At 43.4% G+C, this 23,466-nt stretch overlaps 3 protein-coding genes across 9 annotated transcripts; 1 reads left to right on the forward strand and 2 right to left on the reverse strand.

The window, feature by feature from the left end:
• Positions 1–3,883: 3,883 nt before the first annotated feature.
• On the reverse strand, positions 3,884–4,995 carry LOC110529808 (SAYSvFN domain-containing protein 1). Its single transcript, XM_021612356.2, has 2 exons — positions 4,506–4,995; positions 3,884–4,288 (listed from the first exon to the last, which is right to left on the reverse strand). Exons 1-2 carry the CDS (start codon positions 4,764–4,766, stop codon positions 3,971–3,973), a joined length of 579 nt encoding a protein of 192 aa, XP_021468031.1. The 5' UTR covers positions 4,767–4,995; the 3' UTR covers positions 3,884–3,970.
• Positions 4,990–6,837, forward strand: grcc10 (gene rich cluster, C10 gene). Of its 2 annotated transcripts, none has more exons than XM_021612357.2 (4): positions 4,990–5,101; positions 5,489–5,547; positions 5,907–6,083; positions 6,252–6,837. In XM_021612357.2, the coding sequence occupies exons 2-4, from the start codon at positions 5,496–5,498 to the stop codon at positions 6,389–6,391; spliced, it is 369 nt and encodes a 122-aa protein (XP_021468032.2). In that variant the 5' UTR covers positions 4,990–5,101; positions 5,489–5,495; the 3' UTR covers positions 6,392–6,837. The 2 variants fall into 2 exon arrangements, with proteins under 2 accessions (XP_021468032.2, XP_021468033.2); XM_021612358.2 differs by having other exon boundaries at positions 5,910–6,083.
• Positions 6,838–6,889: 52 nt separating this feature from the next.
• Positions 6,890–19,119, reverse strand: LOC110529806 (cytospin-A). Of its 6 annotated transcripts, none has more exons than XM_036985293.1 (13): positions 18,646–19,119; positions 17,887–18,120; positions 17,063–17,229; positions 15,618–16,139; positions 15,414–15,487; positions 12,859–13,490; positions 11,638–11,731; positions 9,329–9,404; positions 9,151–9,199; positions 8,961–9,057; positions 8,740–8,856; positions 8,582–8,641; positions 6,890–8,332 (listed from the first exon to the last, which is right to left on the reverse strand). In XM_036985293.1, the coding sequence occupies exons 3-13, from the start codon at positions 17,115–17,117 to the stop codon at positions 8,243–8,245; spliced, it is 1,866 nt and encodes a 621-aa protein (XP_036841188.1). In that variant the 5' UTR covers positions 17,118–17,229; positions 17,887–18,120; positions 18,646–19,119; the 3' UTR covers positions 6,890–8,242. The 6 variants fall into 6 exon arrangements, with proteins under 6 accessions (XP_036841188.1, XP_036841189.1, XP_021468024.1 ...); XM_036985294.1 differs by lacking the exon at positions 18,646–19,119 and adding an exon at positions 17,506–17,613 and having other exon boundaries at positions 17,887–18,407; XM_021612349.2 differs by lacking the exon at positions 17,887–18,120.
• Positions 19,120–23,466: the final 4,347 nt, after the last annotated feature.

Consider the following 23,466-nt stretch of genomic DNA (forward strand, 5'->3'; position numbering starts at 1 on the left):
TCCTTCTGGCTTCAAAAGAAAAACAGGCCTTATTCCTAAAATAAAATCCAAATTTCAGCTTCAATTTTTTTTGTAAGTTGTTGAATATGCAATTTAAAAAAGAGGCTGTCATCAATTAAAATTCCAAGATATTTATATGAGGTTACAACCTCAATCTCCTTGCCCTGACAGGTAGTAATAGGTGAAAGGTTCAGAGGTCTATTTCTTGCGTTAGAAAACACCATTAGTTTAGTTCTCGGTATTGAGGATAAGCTTCAATTGACAAGGTATGTTGAACAGTATAAAAAGCAGTTTGCATGTTCTGGAAAGCTTTTATAAGAGAAGCTTTTGTAAGATAATCTTATCGCTGTCTCTCAGGAGGGGGCCTACGTCTTGTTCCTGGATGGGGCTGGCTAGGACCGCAGAAACTGCCGTCTCATGTTCACCCCCGCCTGTGATTCACGTTCACCATCAACTCCACCGCCCCCAAATTCTTCATCTTCTCCATTTACAAGCCCAGGCACAAAGACCTCACCTACATCACAGGGGTGGTGATATGCAGTGCAGTCAACCGATCTTAAAGTGGTTTTGCCCTGCTCTGTGACATCAAGTAATGGACAACTGTCTTTCTTTGGTATTTGTGTGTGTGAACCCGTGTTGTTTCATTCAAGTAAGACAAATAAACTAGTGAGATGTAGAAATTTTTATGGAATTAACAAGCAGTTTTACATTACAACCAACAGCAGTGTGCATTGTTCATTGAGTCTAGGTGCAACCAAAAAAACATAACATCATTTTAACACAAAAGGCATAACTCGCACACATTTAAAAACAGTTCATTTACGTCAGTGTTTCCAGTACCCCCAACAGCACACATTTTTGTTGTAGTCAGACAAACTCACCTGATCCAACTCATTGAGGGCTTGATGATTAGTTGACAAGTTGAATCAGGTGTGCTTGTACAGGGCTACAACAAATGTGTCTGTTGGGGGTACTGGAGGAATGGAGTTGGGAAACACTGCTTTACATGGTTAGCTGTAGTATTCCCATTTCACAGTCCAACTGCTCTGTTGTGAGAGTGCCAATGAGAGGCTGACAGTCTGGGTTGAACACTGAGTAAGCGCTCAGTTCTCCAGGTTGAAGTTTAGTTGGACTCCGCAGGCCCTGGTAGAGCCAGTAGAAGAGGGAGATTAGGAAGAAAGGCAACCCAAAGCCAAGCTCAGCAAACACCCCAAGCAAAACCAGCCAAAGCAACACCTTCAGCAAAGTCCGGTTTGCAAAACCAAGTCGTCTTGAACCAAGCCTCCGACCAAGAATGCAGTCCAGCAGACAGTCATCCTAAAAGAAATGAGAGAATCAAGTCAGCTAGCTAACATTGAAGGGTGGAATTGAAGTTAGCTATCTATGACTATGCCAAGAAGTTACCCCAGTAACTGACGTTTTAGTCATTTGAGTAATTTAGTTTTAGCCTACCCCCCATTGTAAAGTCCCTGTAGCCTGAGGGACAGCAGACATCGGATGTTTTGTCAACTCCAGTGCGTCTGTATCAGCTGTTGACTCCCAACCGGCTGACTTCAAAGTGTTGCCGTTGCCAGGTGACGTTATGGGCTGCATTTCACTAGCCCTTGTACAGGGCTCTGAACTCTACAAGCTTTTGCGAATGTTAACAACTTCTGACTCATGCTCATGCAGAAATTATAGAGTGCGTGGCAATCTATGCAATGTGCGCGCTGTGCACGGCGCGTATCAATCCCTGGTAAAAAAAAAAAAACTAGCTAGCCATCTAGCTTGATGAATTGTTGAGAGGTCTACGTAGCAGATTGCCTCGCGATCGTGCGAAATCCCGCCTTCTGAATAGCAGAAATTGTATATAAGATGCTTTCAATGCACTGAGGTGATTCAACGATTCACTGCCACAAAGAGTAGTATGACACATTCGCAGATGCGATATCTTAAAATCTGTTCTACTTTGGTATGTTTACTTCCTGTTCCTGTTCGGGCGTACGTGATGACGTCAGTCTTCATCATCATCATCATCATCATCGTTGTTTTCTTCTATTTTGGTATCATGGCGTTTGCACATGTTGTTTGTGCATGCCGCCACCTACTGTACAGTAGTGTGTGGTCGATCACGTCACATTTTGTGATACAAAATTACAAGGAAGGGGGAAAAGGAAAAAATTGCACCACCAACTAACCCTACAGCTATATACCACTTTCATAAAAATTATTCATCACCACCCCATTCCACTACTTTGAACCAAACTGTTCCTACACCAGGCTGACACGTGGGAGGATCGGACTCTTTCTCTCAACACACCTTAACTCTTCTGCAGTAAAACCTTGTACACCCAAGTACTTCTCTGCAACTGCCAGCACAACATCTATTTTCTGTGATTTTACGTTCCATTTCTGCGGTACAGTTGATAACCATGGCAATGACTGCTAAGAAGCCCACCTTACTGAAGCACACATTCATATGACTCTGTATTGGCCTAGTACTCACCCTTGACCCATCATCCTCTACTCTCTTCACTGCCTCATCATACGACACCTTCTGTTCTACTCTGAGCCTGGCAACCTTTGACCCTGGTAACCTCAACCTGTCACTCTCACACCGTGCACTTCTGATCCCCAGCAACATGGTTACCCCTACAATTGAATTTTTTTCCCACGGATACTACACATTCCTTTGTCACATGCCCTCTTGCGCACTTCTCACATCTCGGAATCTCCCTCCTATACAGAGCTGCAACATGACCAAAAGCATGGCATCTGAAACACCTTAGTGGGTGCGACACAAAAGCTCTCACTGGATAACTGACATATCCTAACTTAACTTCATCAGTTAAAGATTCTGCTTCAAAACTCAAACTGACAGACATTGTCTTCTCAGTTTCACCACCAAACGGCGGTGTCACTGACACAGGGGATCTTTCATTTGAGTTGCTCCACCTCAACACAATGCCACCCCAGTAATCATTCCTTTCAAAGGTGCCCTGCTCCAGAGTAAAGCAAGTCACAGGTCTTGTCCCTAAACCCGACACGAAACACCTGCTCGCTCTGGACAGAAGAAACACAGAAAATTATCTCTCCGAGCTACCTTCACAGATTTAACGTCTTTTCTACCCAGCCTGAGACTACATTTGGCTTGGCTGATCCATAAGGCAGAGATCAACTTTCTCCAAAATTGTGACTCTCACTGGGCCCGAATCATCCTTTGCGTGACCATTGGGGCGAGGCTTGGACTCTTGAGGTCTTCACCACGCCTGCCACCACAGGTAATTCCTCTTCACTCTCATCAGGTTCAATTTCTGAGCCATCAGAATACGCTTTCCCCAACACACATCTTCCCACTGCACTCTGCTCTTCTCCTTCATCGCTATCCATAACCACGTCTATTTGTTCACCACGCTCACGCCGTGCTTTCATCCGCTATATGGGCTCGTAGAACATGCACTGCTGGCCTTTTTCCAATACCCACCTTCTGTTTCTTAGCCCAATTTACTAATCTGCCAATCTCTGGCCTCTCCATGCTCGCAAAACGTGGGCCACTCTGCCCGCTTGTCGATGTCAACTTGTACGGTTTGGAAGTCCCAAAGGAAGAGCCAATAACATCTGTCGTGTCGTAAAGCGCAAGGAAACTGAGCACTGTCAGATATATTAAAAAGTATATTTTTCTAAAATATTTCAGACACTGTCAACTTTCTCTGTGTGTGTGTGTGTTCAAAGTACAGTAATATGTTCTAAGTTTCAAGTACACCCATGTTAATGGAATTAACAAGTAGATGTTGGTGCTTTCACAGCATCATCAATGTGTGGCAGTGTTGAATGATCTTGTAGTTTGGAATAGGCTATATTTGACTTCAAAATCAACATCAGCAATGTGCACCATTCAAATAAATACATTTACAGTTCATTTTTATTACAGTGGAAATCTTAAAGTACAGTAGCTATTAAATGTCAGAATAAAGTCAGTTGTTTGAGGGTCTCATCTGTTGGCCAGTGGTCTGTAGCCCATCTCTCCCTCTAGCTGCTCTGCAGTAAGTGCCCCCAGGAGAGGCTGACAGTCTGGGTTGAACACTGAATAAGCGCTCAGTTCTCCTGGTTGACGTGCAGTTGGGCTCCGCAGCCCCTCGTACAGCCAGTAGAAGAGAGAGATAAGGAAGAAAGGCAACCCAAATTCCAGTTCGGCAAACAGCCCAAGTAGAACCAGCCAAAGCAACACCTTCAGCAAAATCAGATTTGTGAAAGCCAGTCGTTTCGAACCAAGCCATTGACCCAGATTGCTCTCCAGCAACCAGCCATCCTAAAAAAGGTGGGGAAAGATTAAATTAAATTAGCGAACAGTGACAAAATGGAATCGACGTGTATTACTAACGGACATCTACTTGACAAATAGGGCTGGTTTCCCAGACAGCATGCTCAATGAATCTCCAATTCAAGTTTTTATTAGTCCATGACTTGGTTTAAACTGTGTACGGGTAACCGGACCATAGTATTTTGAGTATTGCGTTTTAGCCTACCCCCCAATGTTTAGTCCTTGTAGCCTGAGCGACAGCAGAGATTGGATCTTCTGTAAACTCCTGTGTGTCTGCATCAGCTGTTGATGACTGGCAGCTGGCCGAGATCAAAGTGCTGCCACTGTCAGATGATGTTATGGGCTGCTTTTCGCTCTTCTTAGGAGCCACATCAGCCCTTCTTCGAGCTCTGAACTCTGAAAGCTTTTGCTCCATATTGTAATCCACTCTTGAGTCATGCGGCAATGAAAGACTGCGCCGCAACATGTGCACGACAGATAGGAAAGAAAGTTACTGGTTACTGCCTTGGCTAGCTAGATTTTGAGCAGTCCTAACATGATTTTTCCTTTGAAATCCCGTCTTCTCAACCGCGGAAATATTGTCTAACATGTGTTTTCATGGTAATGCTCGAATTCAATGTTTCACTGTTACAGGAAGAATGAAATATTGTAAATCTCTTTCACTTTAGTTTGTTTCCTTTCCTGTTCAGCCAGGCGTACGTAATGACGTAATGGCGAGTCGTAAAGCGTCACTCCCCACCACCCAGCTGACAAGCAAAACATTTCTTGCTAAGCTGTTTGTATTTATTCAACTGCTATATTGTAAGTAACCAATACTGCATTTAATTGATTATGTAGGTATTTAATTGCGCATTCCAGAGTAACGTTAAAGATGGAATAGCTATGTAGCTTAACTAGATGCTGTCACCTAGCTAGCTTACCTAGCCACAACAGCTAACTAGCTTACTACAAGGATACAGTACTCATGTCAAACATCTCCATCCATAGTTCTGGATTCATTTGATAAAGCTAAATATATAGCTAGATAGATATGCCCCTTTATGCAGTTTTCCTATGTTTGTGTAAGTAATGGACACAGGAAAGTATTACTCACTGTACATAAACATGCAGAAGTTAGCTAACTAACGTTTTCTGAAATACACATTATTCATTGAAATATCTGCTCTTATATCACACCTTTTTTCCCAGACATATAATGGCCTCAGCTCCAGCCCAGCAGCCCACCCTCACTGTTGAGCAGGCCAGAGGTATGAACAGTCACATAATTGTGCCTTATCTAGGAAAGGAGATACCTTGTCAGTTGCAAAAGTTAATGCATTCAACTGAAATATGTCTTCTGCATTAACCCAATCCCTCTGAATCGGAGAGGTGTGGTGGGCTGCCTTAATCGATGTCCACTGTCCTGGGAGCAGTTGTTTGGGATTAACTGCCTTGCTCAAGGGCTGAATGAAAGATTTTTTCCACCTTGCCAGCTCAGGGATTTGAACCAGTGGCTTTTTGGTTACTGGCCCAAATGCTCTTAATTGCTAGGCTACCTGCCACCCCACTCTATTACTAATGCCCGGTTGTGGCACAGATCTATTCACAATGCTCTTGTGTGTTGCAGTAGTGCTGAGTGAGGTCATCCAGGCCTTCTCTGTGCCAGAGAATGCAGCACGGATGGAGGAGGCACGGGAGAGTGCCTGCAACGACATGGGCAAGATGCTGCAGCTGGTGCTCCCTGTGGCCACCCAGATCCAACAGGAGGTCATCAAAGCATATGGCTTCAACAACGAGGGAGAGGGTAAGAAGCCACTTTGTGAAACCAGTTCGATATAGGATAAAGGGATAGAGACAATCTATTGTCACTTTTCAGTGGCATTGATTTGTGTTTTGACTTTACACTTTTAGCTTCATGTTCAGTTCAAGCTCTGTGAAATCATGGTAGTCATTGCTTATTTACATTTTTCAGGTGTCCTTAAATTTGCCCGTCTGGTGAAGATGTATGAAACTCAGGACCCAGAGATAGCAGCCATGTCCATCAAACTGAAGTCTCTTCTCCTGCCTCACCTGTCCACTCCACCCATAGGTGGTGCCATCACAGCTTCCTAGGAAACTCGCCTTGGTCTCTCAGAAGGGACATCTAAAAAAATGTTACTGGACTTGAAAATGTGTGTGCATTGTCAATTTCATAAAGTATCTCTTTTTTTTTTTCAATCAATCATAGGAAAAAGTGAATTGGCTACCTTGGTATATCACCCTGGGATAATGCACACAAATCAGACCTGTATTGGTTCAAATGAAAACAAAATGTCAATTGCAACCTCCAACCAGGATAGACAAATTTCATTCTTCAAAGTTTAGTTATTGCATTCCTGGATTTAAATGCAATACACCTGACAGCTAACTTAAATCCTTTGTTTATGAGTATTTGTTTTCCGTATTTATTTATTTTGCATTTTGTCTTAAGTCATTTATACCATAATTTACTGTTGGACCTTTTCAATCTGTCACTGCTGGATAAGAGTTAATACATGTAATAAAAAAATAAAATGCTACTCAGATTTGTTGAAATTTTATTTTTTTAAAGTGAAAACAGCAACACACCAAGCAGATTAACACAAACTTTATTATTGCAGTAAGACTTTGGCAACTGTTATCATTCACAGTAAAACTCTTCGGGGAGTGGCACATGCCTCAATTTATACTTTGCACATACTGTACATCTCTCCTTCACACAAAGACAAACATTGTAGGATTCAGTCCTTATATGGCCACATTGAGGTTTTGTCTGATTTATAGAAGCAACAGACAATCCATTCCCATAACAGGAGAAATACCCCTCTGTTCATTAGTCCAACCTATGGCACTTGTTTTCATTCTACATTTAAAACATTGACTTAAAAATATTTTCAAACCAATAGTAGATTCAAAATATAACTAATTATAAACTGGGTGGTTCGAACCCTGAATGCTGATTTGGCTGAAAGCCATGGTATATCAGACAGTATACCACGGGTATGACAAAACATTTATTTTTACTGCTCTAATTACATTTGTAACCAGTTTATAATAGCTATAAGGCCCCTCAGGGGTTTGTGATATATGGCCAATATACCACGGCTAAGGGCTGTGTCCTAGCACTCCGTGTTGCGTTGTGCCTAAGAACAGCCCTTAGCCATGGTATATTGGCCATACCACACCCCCTCGGGCCTTATTGCTTAATTAGACAGTTCTGTATATACATTTCCTCAAAAGGCAGTCACTCTTGGTTGATCCCGGTTGTGATGCAGCGCCACTAAATTAACTCATTCAAGTCATCTGGCTCCTCTTTGTGCTTTGAGTTGAGGTTCATAGACATTAGAATACTACTTATGGCTACATAAATATCCCAACATTTCTAAGCAAATAAAGTCTGATAAAGAATGTGAAACATGGCAGAGTGTGTCCACAAAATAAAAATCTTCCAGTTAAAAACTGATTTCCTATTGTTGATAAAGTGCTTAAATAAAAAGGCATTAGAATAAGTGCAACAAAGAACAACAGTTGCACCCAAAGTGATAAACTTGAAGTCTGATACATTTTCCTGGTGCAATTTGTCTAGAATATACTGTACTCCTCAGATAGTCACATCCACAATTTCCTCATTTATGGTGCTGCTTGTGTTCTCATATTCAGTGCAATCACCGTGAAATTTAACAAAAGAACAGCTCTCAGCCTAAAACCCTCACTTCCATCCACAGTGCACCTACAACCAATGGCCGACAGCAGGAGTCCACACGGAGAGTGAAGCTGAAGTAGAAATAATTTCCAACAGTTGTCCTACAATCCCTAGTGGTGCGTCAGTCAATTCAGCCAATCAGCTGTCTCAGTTCAGTTCATGATGCAAGAAAAGGAACCAGACTGGTGGTGGCGGACCAGTTAGATGTCGAGTTTGGGAGGGAAGCCAGAAGGAAAATGACCTCACATCTCAAAGTGACGAAACATGCTTTCAACGTACCCCAGGACCCTCTGCCAGTCGGGCCCACCTGGTCTCAGCATCTCTTCCACAGTCTGTCAAGCAAATAAAAACCCTCTGTTAAAAGACAAGCTTACACTCAGCTGTACCCTCAGCTCTACAAGGACAACTGCTACTCACGTAAAAAAAAAAAGTGGGAACTGAGAAGCATTACCATGACCATACTCATAAGAACAGGACATCTACCATTCTACTCACAAGTCAAGCTCTTTTAAAACATATATATATATATTTTAAGTTTCTTTCCCAACAACTTTCATGGAATGTTTAAATTTGGGTCTCACCAGTGTGGATGTGATTCCTACACTTCCCCCAGTCTGGAAGGCAAGGCCCAGGTTCTCACTCTGCACAGAACAAAACATGTAGGTGTGAATAAGGTTACTAAAACAGTTTGTATATTGTGTGAACTATGGAGTCGTATATGTGAATGCATTTCTCTTACCTTGTCTCCTGGGCTGAGACTGCTGTATGGTATGTGTGTGGGTAGATAGGTGTGGTACACAGCACAAAAAGCCAGACCGTCCTCCCAGCTGCTGCTGAAGTTGGTGATCTCAATATTCTATTAAAAAAAAAATCCAAAATAGAGGATTGTCTTGTATTGGTCAGATAAGGCGACCAATGGTTTGGTAAATGTGAATGGTACTTTTCTTTGCTAGTTCTGACCTTGTAGCCCTGGGTGCGGCTTTGACACCAGCGCAGGAGTGAGTTCCGCCTGGAGCCTCCATGACGTCGCAGCAGCATGCTGAAACCATCCTGAGGTCTGGAAGGTGGATAACAGACAAATGTTATAGCTAGGTAGAAGGCTTTATTTGGGCATATTTCTTATGTTTCTTTAGAGGGCCTGTCCAATCACCTGAACGAGGACAGTGGGTCTGCGTTCTGGTCCTCCTCCTGTTTTTCTGCTAGACGTTAGCAATTAGTTAAGAGCATAGTAACTTTACACACATAGCAAAATGCACTATACACATTCAAAAGCAAACAGTTATGTTTGAACTCAAAGTATAATGTAGGTGTAGATTCAATGAACACACTTGTATAGAAGCTGGACCAGGTGTCCTGTGTTTGCAGTATGCGGTCCATCCTTCTCCCTTTGACTGGCTCTTCTTTCTGGTAAGAGATAGAGGAGTAGTGGCTATAGAATGCATGACTGTTTCCAAATTGGTCAGAAAATTACCCTTGAATTTCAAGTCCAGACTAAGACTATACACTGTATATGCACTATACAAAACACACTCATATATACACTGAACAAAAAATATGAACGCAACAAGTGTTGGTCCCATGATTCATGAGCTGAAATAAATTCCAGAAATGTATTTTCTTTGCAAAGATAATTCATCTACCTGAAAGGTGGGGCATATCAAGAAGCTGATTAAACACTATTACACAGGTGCACCTTGTGCCGGGGACAATAAAAGGCCACTTTAAAATGTGCAGTTTTGTCACACAACACAATGCCACAAATGTCTCAAGTTGAGGAAGCGTGCAATTGGCACACTGACTGCAGGAAAGCTGTTGCCAGAGAATTTAATGTTCTCTACCATAAGCAGCCTTAAAACGTTGTTTTGGAGATTTTGGCAGTACGTCCAACTGGCCTCAGAAGCGCAAACCACGTGTAACCATGCCAGCCCAGGACCTCCACATCTGGCTTCTTCGCCTGTGGGGTCATCGGAGCCCAGCCACCCAGACAGCTGATGAAACTCTGGGTTTGCACAAACGAAGAATTTGTGCACAAACTGTCATAAACCATCTCAGGCATGCTCATCTGTGTGCTCGTCGTCCTCACCTGACTGCAGTTCGGCATCATAACCGACTTAAGTGGGCAAATGCTCACTTTCGCTGGCTATTGGAACGCTGGAGATGTGCTCTTCACAAATGAATCCTGATTTCAACTGTACCGGGCAGATAACAGTATGACAGCATGTGGGCGAGCGGTTTGCTGATGTCAACGTTGTGAACAGAGTGACCCATGGTGGCGGTGTGGTTATGGTATGGGCAGGCATAAGCTACAGACAACGAACACAATTACATTTTATCAATGTCAATTTGAATGCACAGAGATACCGTGACGAGATCCTGAGGCCCATTGTCGTGCCATTCATCTGCCACCATCACCTTATGTTTCAGCATGATAATGCACGGCCCCACGTCGCAAGGATCTGTACACAATTCCTGGAAGCTGAAAATGTCCAAATTCTTCCATGGCCTGCATACTCACCAGAATATGTCACCCATTGAGCATGTTTGGGATGCTCTGGATCGACGTGTACGACAGCGTGTTCCAGTTCCCGTCAATATCCAGCAACTTCGCACAGCTATTGAAGAGTGGGATAACATTCCACAGGCCACAATCAAAAACCTAATCAACTCTATTGCGAAGAAGATGTGTTGTGCTGCATGAGGCAAAATGGTGGTCACACCAGACACTGACTAGTTGTCTGATCCATGCCTAATTTTTTTTAAAGGGTGTCTGTGACCAACAGAAATTTGTATTCCCAGTCATGTGAAATCCATAGATTAGGGTTCAATTAATTTATTTAAACTGATTGATTTCCTTATATGGACTGTATAAAATAAAGTATTTAATCTATTTTAGAATAAGGCTAACACGTAACAAAATGTTTTGGTGCCCTTCCCCAGATCTGTGCCTCGACACAATCCTGTCTTGGAGCTCTATGGACAATTCCTTTGACCTCATGGCTTGGTTTTTGCTCAACTGTGAGACTTTATATAGACAGGTGTGTGCCTTTCCAAATAATGTCCAATCAATTAAATTTACCACAGGTGGACTCCAATCAAGTTGTCGAAACATCTCAAGGATGATCAAAAGAAACAGGATGCACATGAGTCTCTCATAGCAAAGGGTCTGTAAATAATATATACATGTATGTTTTTTTATTTGTAATAAATGTGAGAAATTTTAAAAACCTGTTTTCGCTTCGTCATTATGGGGTGTTGTGTGTAGATTAATGAGGACATTTATTTATTTAATACATTTTAGAATAAGGGTGTAACATAACAAAATGTGGAAAAAGACAAGAGGTCTGAATACTTTCCTAATGCACTGTATACCTCAAATACCTTGTACCCCTGCACATTGATCTGGTACTGGTACTCCCTGTATATAGCTTCATTTTTGTGTATTTTAGTCCTCGTGTTACCAATTTATTTATTATATATTACTCTGCATCATTGGAAAGAGCTCGCAAAGCAAACATTTCAGGGTAAAGTCTACACCCGTTGTATTCGGTGCATGTGACAAATAACATGAGATTTGAAACCATTGCAAAGAGATTAGATATTCCCAAAAACAAACGTGTTGGTTGAATACAATCATTACCTTGCATAGAGGCAGTGTTGTACTAGTGGTGGTCTGGGAGCTACCCTTCTGTGCAGGGAGAGAGTCCGTGGGCAGGGGAAGTCGAGAGAGGCTCCTGAAACAGATAAGATAGGACTTAGTTGAAACAGATACATGTAGGACACTGGTGTCTATATAGCATGGCCTTGCGCAGAGGTCAACCCTTGCTAATACAGAGACACAGGCTAGCTTTCATCAAATATGAGACTGCTTTCAAAAATAATAGTTGTGTCAAAGGGACAGGCTCCAGGTAACAGATTCTCAACCCCCAAATTGCTGGTGCAGTAGTCACCAACCTTTTCTGAGTCAAGATAATTTTCTGAGTCAAAAAAGTTGAGATCTACCACTCAAATGAAATAAATAAATAACATGACTTAAAATGTAAGCCTATGCAACATTGACCAATTAAAATCAGTTCTGTAGCAATGATATGTGTGCAGTAAGATAACGGCCCAATTCATTATCACTGCATACTGGCTAGGCTTGAATTGCCCTGCAAATGTCGTTCTTCTCAGACCATTTTGAAATTATATGTCAAAAAAAAAAAAGTTAGGTATTTGATCACATTGGTAGTGGTAATAAATCATTTGTTGTATTACATGTGAGGCACAGCTGAGTGACCAATTAGCTTTTTCATTTTATTTACTGGACTGATGGCCTGCATCTCATGGTCAGTCCGAGTCACCATCCCTTCTCTCTTCCTCTAAACAAAGGGTTGACAGAGCTGAATAACAACTTAAAACCTGAACTTACTCATACTGAATACAGCAAAGAGCTGCTGTTTCTGAGTCTCTCTCTAGACATGGCTATAAAAGTTTTGAAATCTCACATCATGAACTTTGGTGTGCATTCGACACTTCTTCACAGTCAAAGAAACTGTGCAGACACTGATCTGAGCAGACTGGCCAGCAGTAGGACTATAAGTACACGTGTTTTGCTCTCTGGGCTTGCCAGGTAGGCTGTGTTCTACCATCAGACACATGAAATGGTTCAAAATGGGAACACTTTGCATTCTCGGCGCTATGGCTCCTGAATCAAGTGCATCTACTACCAACAGTGCAAAACAAATAAAATTGAAAAAAATAGGGATGCAAGGCTTTATCGTTGTTTTTTTTACAGAAGTGAGTAACGGGGAAGGCCTTGGCGATCGACCGGTTGGTGACCAGATGCTAGTGCATCATACAGGTATGATGAGGCTCTCACCTGGAACGCTCTGACATCATTACGATCCTCCGTGGATCTCTTAAGCCGCACCCCTTCTCTCCAGCTGCAACCAAATTCCGTAGGTACGTCTCCGCCACCCCCTTCCCTTTGAGCAGGTTCTCCCCTCCACTAACAAGCTCCTCAGGAGACTGCCCTCCCATCTTAACATCCACTCCCTCACTATTTATTATTTTCTCTCCTTCCACTTCCCTTTCAGAATCCTCTCTTTCCTCCCCATCCAGAGCCTCCACCGCATTTATGTCTTCACCAGTGTCTTCACCAGCCGGCCTCTCTTCTGTGTCTCTTCCCTCCATCTCTCTGTGACTGTGTGAGTCCTTCCCTCTCTCTGTCTGCATGCGTCTCAGTGTCTCCAGCTCAGCCATGGTACGTTGGTGTTCCAGGGTGAGATTAGACAGTCTGTGACAGGCCTCTCCGTGTTCAGCACTCAGGCTCTCCAGTTCCCTGTCTGTGTCCTGCTGTCTGCAGTGGGCCTGGGCCAGCTGGCCCTCCAGTTCCCCGTGGCTCTCTCTGAGCGTACCCAGAGTCTCCTCCGCCTCCATGCGCAGCCGGTCGGCCACAGACACCGCCACCTGCAGATCGCACTGGAACTGGTGCCACTCAGCTCGCTCAGTCTGCCAGAGAGCAAGAAATAGTAATTGAGAGTGAGAGTGAGACAACCAGACAGATTGAGAGACAGACCGAGAGAGACAGACTTAAATATTCGGTACACTCAAACTAGAGCCATACATTTGTGCGGAGAACTTAAGAGTCAGTTGACTCATTGTATCAGGAAATACAGGGTACAAAACATTACGAACACCTTCCTAATATTGAGTTGCACCCCCCTTTGCCCTCAGAACAGCCCAAATTCGTCAAGGCATGGACTCTACAAAGAGTCGAAAGCGTTTCACAGGGATGCTGGCCCATGTTGACCTCAATGCTTCCCACAGTTGTGTCCACCTGGCTGGATGCCATTTGGGTGGTGGACCGTTCTTGATACACACAGGAAACTGTTGAGTGTGAAAAACCAAGCAGACCTGCAGTTCACACTCAAACCGGTGCGCCTGGAACCTACTTCCACACCCCGTTCAAAGGCACTTAAATCATTTGTCTTGCCCATTCACCCTCTGAATGGCACACACACACAGTCCATGTCTCAATTGTCGAGGCTTAAAAAAAAACTTTAACTAGTCTCCTCGCCTTCATCTACACTGATTGACGTGGATTTAACAAGGGACATCAATAACGGCTCATAGCTTTCACCTGGTCAGTCTGTCACGGAAAGAGCAGGTGTCATTTTATCATTTTACATCTAGGCCAGCAGACAGACATGCATGCTGCCACATGTAGCAGAAAATCAATAGCGCTGTTGATACAGTCTACAGTAAACATGTCGAAATCAGGGATTTTGCATTGGTCAAAAGAAGAATTCATTCAGGTGAACATTTCAACAAAGTATGCCAGGAATCCTTGCAATGTTCCCTGTGTACAGTTAGTCACAGTAATCTAGAGAGAGGGACAACCTCCCATACTGTATGTCAGGACCACCCCACTGCTTATCACTGGCTCATTTACAGTAGCTGTTGCACCGTGTTTGCAGATGGTGGAGGCCGACTGTGATATTCTCAAACAGAACACTTCTAGAAAAAAAGTCAAAGCCAGGTCACATTTTTGAACCACTAATAAAAGGTTGCTTAGGTTAGCACACATATTGAGAAACCCTGCCACAAACACTGTGACTTGCCTGAACATTTGCCTTACTTACCGCTGGAATGAAATCCCAAGTCTTAGGGCTTGATTAAATCGTATTGAGGAAGACATGTACAGGGTGGTTGAACTTTTAACCTCTAGAAGTCTAAGCCGTTGGCACAAAACTACCTCTGTGCTTCCATTCATTTGTATGCGTTACCTTCAGACGAGTCCTTCGTGGCGGTCGCAGAGCAAAACGGAGAACATCGTGTTTCGTGAGAGTCTCCCCTTTCCATAGACAGGTTATAACAGTTTGTAGGCCGTGAGAAGAAAGATTTTCAGGATGTCTCATGGTCAGACAAACACCACTGTAGCTCGGCCACCTTCCACCGCAGAGGCGCAAGGCCGACATAGGCAGTTGTGGTGGATTGAGATGCAGTCCATGCAAAATATATATACAGTATATATCTCTCTACCTTAAACTGCCAGATTTTGATGGGGATTTCTTTATTATGTTACTTAGATTGACGCACGGGTGAGTCGATCGACTCTTAAAAGGCAACGTTTCCGCTTTCGTGGAGACGGCATTCACGGTAAACGCTGCATATGTCGGCTCAATCGGAAATCACCTTCATATTTCAATCACGCTATACTGCGGATCTTCCGCGATACCGATTGAGTCGAGCCCTAAAACGGCTAACAGAGCACAACACTGGGTAGAGAAGGGAAAACACAATCCACTTCAAAGTAATATGGATATATTGGAGTCTGTGTGTGTGTGGTCTTTGAAACGATTGTGTCTGCAGTGCTGAGGGAGAGACGGAGGGAATGCAGTGGGGAAGAGAAGGGAGGAGCGTCTGACTCACCCTCAGTGTGTCCTTCAGGCTGCGCATCTCCTCGACCAGCACCTCTCTCTCCACCATCAACCGCCTCAGCAGCTCTGACACACACACACACACACACACACGTACTATAAGGACATGTATGCACACACTGTTAAGTTGAGACAAGACAAACAATTGGGTTACAACGATTGGGTTACTACGGCCATGCAGATGTGGAGACCTTACCGGCTGCTCCTGCTGGCGCGTCCAGGCCGGGACTGAGCCCCAGTGTGGACCTGTGATGTTCCAGCAGGTTCAGCAGAGCCAGGGCCATCTCCTCCCTAGCCCTCTCCGGCCCTGCCTGGGGCTCCAGCCCACTGTCCCGGTCCTGCCAGCTCTGCTCCAAAGGGCTACGATCCGACGGAGACTCTTGGGCTGGGGACACAGGGCTGCTGCTGTGGTTGTTGTGGCTGCTGGAGCACCTCCCCGGTCGCCTTTCACCGTCCATTTCCACCCCTGTTCCCTGCGTCGATGCACCACTCTCTAGGCTAATCACAGCCCATTCTGGCGGGACGGACAGCGTGTGGCTCCAATTGGAGTTGGTGGAGGGGGAAGCTCCACCCTGGCAGACGATACCTCCAGTAGCCCCAGAGGACGGTGTCCCCTGCTGCAGCAGCTGAGCCGCGGCTGGAGCCAAGGCCAGAGCTGCAGCCAGGTCAGAATCAGAGGGGGAGGAGGGAGGAGTGTGGAACAGATCTAAATGAGACCCTGGAAAGAGAGAGAGGGTGGAGAGTGGAGAGGGGGAGATTAAAGAAATATGAGAAAGGGGAAAGGAGAGTAGGGAGGAGCAGAAAAGAGAGCGAGAGCGAGACAGAACTGCTGTCCTAAGCTATTTTCTAGTCTATAAAAACTACATAGGAGACCAGAGTTGGGTGTGGCTATAGCAGGATGCCTGCACTTTGATGCAGAATATGCATGTATAAACAGTCAATGCCCTTCCTCTCTCTCACACAGTCCTTGGTAGGCTGATAGACACGGCAGAGCCTGTCTTTCATTAACAGACACTCATTTCCCCAAGTGGCCATATCTGGAGACTTACTCCCTCACTGAATTTAGACGCCGCATCTCTTGCTGCTTGTAGTCAATTGATTTACATTCGAAACACATCCACTATGTCAAACTCTACTGCATATTCACAAACACACACACACACACACACACACACAACCACCCCCTAAGCCTCTAGTGTCTCATGTTCCCCCTCCCTGTCGTTGTGTTGGGCAGCAGAATTCTGCAGACTCATTATTCAGCTAGCACAGCCTGATGTATTGCATGTGCCTGGCGGTGGGCACACAGTATCCAGGGAGCTATTCCCACAGTCTGAGTCGGTTTCCAGCCTACTGAGACCAGATAGGAAGGATAGGAACGGCCAGGGTTTTAAACAAGTGTTTAGGGGAGGAAGTGTATGTGTGTGTGTGTGTGTGTGTGTCAGAAAAAGTCAGCAATGCTACAATAGAGAATCACAGGTAGACAGATCGAGAAGGGGAGGCATAAAAGATCATGAGCAAATTGTGTAGGAGTACAAACAGCTTGAAAGGAAATATTGTAGAAACAGGAAGAGAAGGTTCTAATCAGAGTTACTGTCAGAGTTTAATATAATGGCGTGACAATGAGAGAGAGTGTGTGTGTACGTTCATGTAGGGAACCTGTAGGGCCATGGTCGTCCTTGCCAGCGACGTTACCCATGATGCAGCAGGTGCAGAGTGGAAGCAACGTGACTATGTATCCCAGCGCCCCTCGCTCTCCCCTCCGGTGCTCTCTCTTGGATCCGCCGCAGAGTGGACAGGGAGTAATACACCTAGAAGTACAGCGAATGCTCAGTCCACAAATCTAATAACACAAGTATGGCTAACACTGCTAAATTCTCCTTTAATGGAGCAGGTACCCTCTGACTACAGTGGCAAACCATGTTTGTTGACTAGTGATCTAGAGCAATGACCCATACTTAAAATGCTGCAAGCTAATTGAGCACAGGGATGACTGCTGGGATGTGCATATCCCTGCAGGATGTTCAACATCATCGTGTCCAGTGTAGCATTAGATTAATCATACAAGTAGGTGATTGAAAGAGAACCTGACAGTTCCCCTTGGGTTTCATGTGGAATTAATAGGTTGCCTGATCAATGGAAAGACAGCTGCTTAGGTTTTTCCACGGGTGTGTGTGGTCTTGCAGAAGAAATGCCTGCTGAATACAAGTGTCTAATTGTTAGGCATGGCAATAAGGCTACAGTAAAACTCTGAACAGAGAGCAGATTCTGAATGAAATAAACCCTGATATGATGTACAGAACTCGGTTCTGTACAAGGCTAGGCTATAAGAGAGAGGGATATGCAATAACAAGACACAGAAATGCACATACTATTTGCGTATATCCCTGCATAAAACAATATCGCTGTGCGGGGCTGCTGGAATCTGGCAAACACCGTAGGCTATTGCAATGCAATCAACCACCCACCTTGATATCCCCACGTACCGCCCGATAAAATACTCCAGTTGTCTCTCTTTTTCTGCCTCACCGCATTTTTCTCCGTTTACCTCTATTTCTGTTGCTTCAATAATCAGAGACAGGCTTGAGGCTGTTTTCTGCTGTTGTTGAAACGCGAGTGCAGGGGAGAGCCGGATACACGACAGAGCGGTCCAAGATAATGTTGGTTGGGTCTTGCTAGGAACTCGATTCTAATGCGGCAAACTGGGAAAAGAAAAGGGCTGGACTAAGCTGCTCCGTGCAAGGTAGCCTACTGTCCTTCTGCGAAAAGTTGTATCCCAGAGCTCAGGCTCATTTATTTCCCTGGGAATGTGTTTATAAATATGTCCAAGTTTAGAGTGGTTGAGAGAGGAGGATATCATGAATTGTGATGTAATTCTAGGTTGAGAATGACAATGCAGTCCAGGGATGCCTGCAACCTGGTCTCGTGGATTTTAAACATAGTAAATGTAAATCCGAGACACTCAAATAAGTATATGTTACGTTAGGGTATAGGCTCGGGCGGTATACCCTAGCCTATACCATTTACCGTATTTGGAAATAGCCACATGATGGTTTTTCAATATCGTCAATACCTTTGAAAGTATTTATTTTACGTCTTTCAATACATTTTTATATTTATAGCCACTTTAAGTAAATACCTGCAGTCAATTTGTGCAATACATAGAAGATGAAGCAGATCACGTTCTTCATTTCACCTGTCACATTATTTTACATTATGAAGCTTACCTTATTTCCCCAGAACAGTTGAGCCAGTCAAGTGTGTGTTTATAAATAGCACAAAGAGAGAAAGCGGGAGCAGGTAAATCCCGATGTGTATTGACAGCGGTTGCGTTTTAAATTATAAACCAACAGTGTTGTTTTTTTTCTTCAATAAAGTATCAGGGACGTGCAACTATAGTTTTCCTTCACAGAAAATACATTAGTGAAACACATTCGGCAGAAAATAGCTTCATTTTCATCAGATGACAACAGAAGTGCAACGCTATTTGGCTGACAGCCACACAAGTAAATGAGTTTACAATGAAAAAGCAAGGTATTTTTTTGCAAAAACGATGCATGGCCATCATGTTAATCATAGAAATAATGTAGCCAGCTACATGTCCTTATGTTCAATTTAAAGTTAATCTTGCATTTTACAGGAGAAAATTAGGCTGGCTTCACGGAGAGTATCTACACATCAGTCAGAACACTGATAGAATACCCGATTGTGAACTGAAGCACAAAATTAATCTGATGCAGAGCAGAAATGTCAATGGTGTACCAGCTAAATTGCAGTGGTCTGAAGGGATAGGCCCGTTCTATGCATTATATTTCTATGATTGAAATGACACCCACCCTGTATTCAAGAGTATGCTGTCTCAATTGATGATGGGCACAACACAAAAATAAAGGTCTAAACTACAGCGTTTGTGAAAATGAGAAGAGAAAAAAATACATTTCTTTCAGGTTTTAATGTCAATTAACTTTTTCTCTAGAAGTCATAGAAAAGTTTGACAATCCTGTTTTATAAGCTTTCAAATTATATCAATATTTTTTCAGCGAAGAAGAGATCGACATCTTATGGTAGGGTGGGTTCGCAAAATGGGTCATTCATGGCATTCAGGTCCAAAAAGTCACTTTCTGACCACTTCCACTATGGGCAAGCATGTATGAAAGGTTTCGTTCAAATCAAAAGGGTGCAGTCAGAAAGTGATTGAAAGCATATGGAACGACCCAGGTATGGCAGAGCAGGTAGGCTAAACATTAGGCTATAGAATAGAATAACTTTATTTTTCCAGAAGGAACTTCACTTCTTAAGAAATTCTGCACGTCTTTTGTCAGTGATGAACCAAGGGGCCTATAGGATTCCCGAGGGGCTCAATGAACTTTCAAGGAGTCCCTGACAATATGGTTGCGTTCCACATCATCGACTGTGCAGTCCGACACCATATTGCTATAAAATATGTAGTCAAATACCTATACAGGCGTTGTAAGATCTGACATATCAGCAACGCCTGGGCAAAGGAACACACCCATGATGTGGTTAGCTCACCTGATATGTAAAATACATATCCAAGCATTGTAAGATCTGGCATGCATAAGCAACATCGGAGCAGGGGGACACAACCATTAGCTCTACTACTACGGCAAACTAATAACCAGACCTACTGTATCATCACGTTCAAAACTTCAAAAGTAGGGTTTTCGAGACTATAGAGAGGATGGCTGCTGACCATAGGTCTAGAGCTGTAACGATTGTCGTCGGGAGAAGGGGAAGAGGACCAAAGAGCAGCGTGGTACATATTCATAATGATTTTAATAAAGATGAATACTGGAACAAAAACAACACACTAACAGTTCTGCAAGGTGCAACAAAAACACTAAGCAGAAAATAACTACCCACAAATCATAGTGGGAAAACAGGCTACCTAAGTATGGTTCTCAATCAGAGACAACGATCGACAGCTGCCTCTGATTGGGAACCAGACCATTCCAAACACAGAAATACAAAACCTAGAACAAAAACATAGAATGCCCACCCCAACTCACGCCCTGACCAAACTAAAACAGAGACCTAAAAAAGGAACTAAGGTCAGGACGTGACAAGAGCCGGAGAGAGAGGGTTGCAGACTTATGACTTGGGAGGAATGAAAGCGTATTATTCCAGACAGCTTTAACTCTGAAATAATACACAATGGATCCTTCGCTAAGCCCTACCCCCATGTTTACTGTTGGAACCTCAGGAAAACATTTCCCGTGGAAACCCCATTCCCCATTCAAAGTACTGGAGGAAAAAACCCTACAATGATCTCAAAATGTGTTTTAAAGGGTTGTATCATTTGCTTCATGTGTGGCACCCCTAAAGATGGCATATAGAATCCCAAAGAACCATTTTCTTTAATCATGAAACTACCAGAGCTCCATGAAGGGGAATAAGTTACAGAATCAAGTGGGAATTGGAAACATACTGGGATGGGGGAGAGTAAAAGTGCATAACAGCAATTATTATTTTTTTAAACATGTTTTTTCAAGTTTATTTTCAAATGGTAAAAGCACATGAACACAGACACCATTTCCATTTACCTCCAGGGGTCCCCACCTTCACAACCTAAAAAACCTATAGGCATTATATAGGCATTAGGCATTTTAACGTCTACAGTGCCTTCAGAAAGTATTCTCACCCCTTGACTTTTTCCACATTTTGTTGTGTTACAAGTGGGATTAAAATGGATTTCATTGTCATGTTTTTGTCAATGATCTACACAAAATACGCACTAATGTCAAAGTGGAAGAATAAATCTAAGGGTGGGTTGCACCAACATGTTTTAAATTTATCTAGGATTAGAGCTAATCTAGGTTTTGTAAATCTATGTTTATAATTCATCAAAGATGTGTCGCACCACTTAATTTTAAATCTGGATCAGTAAATCTATGATTACCGGTTTTAAACTATGATTAGTGACATGTTACACCAATATAAGAGGTATTTTGTGAGTTGAAACGGAGTAGCTAGCCAATTTGACAAATGAGGCCAGAAAGTTGCTGTTCCTTGATAAAATAATAACAATGTAACATTAGAACTACTGCAACTCCATCGTGAAAGATTCTCATGGGTTGTTTGATTTGAAATAAAATCCATTATTTGCCAGTACTAGACAGAAAACTAATTCGTTAGCTAATGTTAGCTCATGTAGCTAGCTAGTTTATAAACCAAGTTAGATAGCATAAAATATGATTTATTATTGTCACTACTTAATGTTATTTATCCACTTATGATTTGTCCGTTAGCCACCTGATCATGGCACTTCAAAAAAGTAACCGTTTCTCCGCTTCGGAAAAAAAACTATTGTCGGAGCTGGAGGACTATAGTAACGTAACTGTTACTGGAGAATAAAAAGACAGACAACACAACTGTCAAAAAGAAGGAAAGACACATAGGCCATTTTATGCGACAGACGTAATGGATCAACGCGGATTAAAGAAAAGAGGGGGACCCAAATAGGTAGAAAGCGTGCTGCAGCAGAGGAGAGGCAGGGGCAGGGTCAGACCGGAGCCAGAGGGGGGCCTCCGCAGTGTTGCCAACTCCTCAGTAAGGAAAGTAGCTATTGGCTAATCGCCTAATTTGCATAATGGGTCATGTGCATGTCATTGTGATGGACACTGTAGGAGAGAGGAATAACATCGTGGGAGAGACAAAAAGTGAGTTAAAAACACCCTAAACATGTTTAGAACTACAAATGAGCAAGCTGCAGAGAGTGGCACACACAGCGAATAAGAACCAGATTTTTGAGGCCATACTCCTCCTTCAGCACTTATGGACCCCATTGTTAATCCCCATCATAACAGAGGCATTGTCAGTCCCTATCCCCAGGAGTTTCTCTTTTTTAAGACAACACTTCTCGAGGAAAGCCATAACAGCACGGGCTATAGATTTGGCATCTCCTCCCTCCAACTCAACAAGCCCCAGAAATGTTGATACAATTGTCTGCTTGGTGTCACTAAAGTACCTTATCACAACCCCCAGGTACTTAGAAACACTTAACATCCGTGGACTCATCAAGGAGGAGGCTGAAGCACCGGTCACCCACATCTGCGACCATCTTTTTCAGAAAGTATGGTGCTAGAACACCGTTAATAATTTCTGTGCACTTTGTCGTGTGCATTTTGAAGTGGGTAGCAGCAGTGGAGTCTGAGAAAGCAGCTCTACATGCTTCTCCAATGTGATCACATGCCAGCATGGAACAGTGTTCAGCGATAGCTAATGCCATGGTGGCCTCAGCCTTTTTTGGAGAGTAAACTTTTTTAACCATAAATGGCAGCTTGTTTTGGGTGGAACTGTTATAAGGCTTTGGCTTTTGAGTATGTTTTTGAGTTGTGTTTTTTTACATCACTAAGTTTGGTGTAGAAATCAGCCTTACGATACAGGCAGTATGCCCGTGTATCATCTCCAATAAACGGCTTCAACCAATAAACGGCTCCAATAAATGGCTTCATGTCTGTCTAAACTGTACACTCAAAAATACAGAAAGGAGGTGGAATCAAACCCTGAATTCAAAGGCTTTTGAATTCAGGGTTTGATTCCCACTCCTTTCTGTATTTTTGAGTGTACAGTTTAGACAGACATGATGAGCTAGCCAGCTAGACGTTTAGCTTATGTCACAGAGAGGCACACACACAGTGGACAAGGTGAGTAAGTGACTGAGCTTGTGTGAGTCAAATGCAGTGATTTATTTTAGACAAAGCACATTTTACATTTACATCCCGCCCTGAATGTAAGCCAGGACGGGATCAGCCAGCGGAAGCTTCCCGCATGCACAATTCATTTGCAGTCTGGACACGGAGGGGTGAACATCTGCTCTCACTGCAGCTGGGAGGGACTGCTGTGAGTGTGAGTCCTGTGAGTGCTTTGGGACAGGGGTGGAGCCCACGGCAGCACCCGCTGCTCGTTGAGAAGAGTAAGAACGATACGTACTTTCACGTCAGAGTCTCCACAAGTCTCTAATAACACCAGAAAAAGTGATAGGTTAACCCAGTTTCATAGTTAATCCATGTTGGTGCAACCCACCC

This window comes from Oncorhynchus mykiss, chromosome 8, assembly GCF_013265735.2.
Source record: "Oncorhynchus mykiss isolate Arlee chromosome 8, USDA_OmykA_1.1, whole genome shotgun sequence".
Taxonomy (NCBI): Eukaryota; Metazoa; Chordata; class Actinopteri; order Salmoniformes; family Salmonidae; genus Oncorhynchus; species Oncorhynchus mykiss.

What these genes read in the sequence shown, in the direction of transcription:
- LOC110529806 (XM_021612349.2), bottom strand. Translation starts at nt 17,117, where the DNA reads ATGGGTAACGTCGCTGGCAAGGACGACCATGGCCCTACAGGTTCCCTA. An exon ending in CGCGCCAGCAGGAGCAGCCG is followed by an intron (nt 15,488 to 15,617) that starts GTAAGGTCTCCA and finishes TGTGTGTGTCAG; the next exon opens with AGCTGCTGAGGCGGTTGATG. An exon ending in CTGGTCCAGCTTCTATACAA is followed by an intron (nt 9,200 to 9,328) that starts GTGTGTTCATTG and finishes GCTAACGTCTAG; the next exon opens with CAGAAAAACAGGAGGAGGAC.
- LOC110529808 (XM_021612356.2), bottom strand. Translation starts at nt 4,766, where the DNA reads ATGTTGCGGCGCAGTCTTTCATTGCCGCATGACTCAAGAGTGGATTAC. An exon ending in CAAGGACTAAACATTGGGGG is followed by an intron (nt 4,289 to 4,505) that starts GTAGGCTAAAAC and finishes CACCTTTTTTAG; the next exon opens with GATGGCTGGTTGCTGGAGAG.
- grcc10 (XM_021612357.2), top strand. Translation starts at nt 5,496, where the DNA reads ATGGCCTCAGCTCCAGCCCAGCAGCCCACCCTCACTGTTGAGCAGGCC. An exon ending in CACTGTTGAGCAGGCCAGAG is followed by an intron (nt 5,548 to 5,906) that starts GTATGAACAGTC and finishes TGTGTGTTGCAG; the next exon opens with TAGTGCTGAGTGAGGTCATC. An exon ending in CTTCAACAACGAGGGAGAGG is followed by an intron (nt 6,084 to 6,251) that starts GTAAGAAGCCAC and finishes TACATTTTTCAG; the next exon opens with GTGTCCTTAAATTTGCCCGT.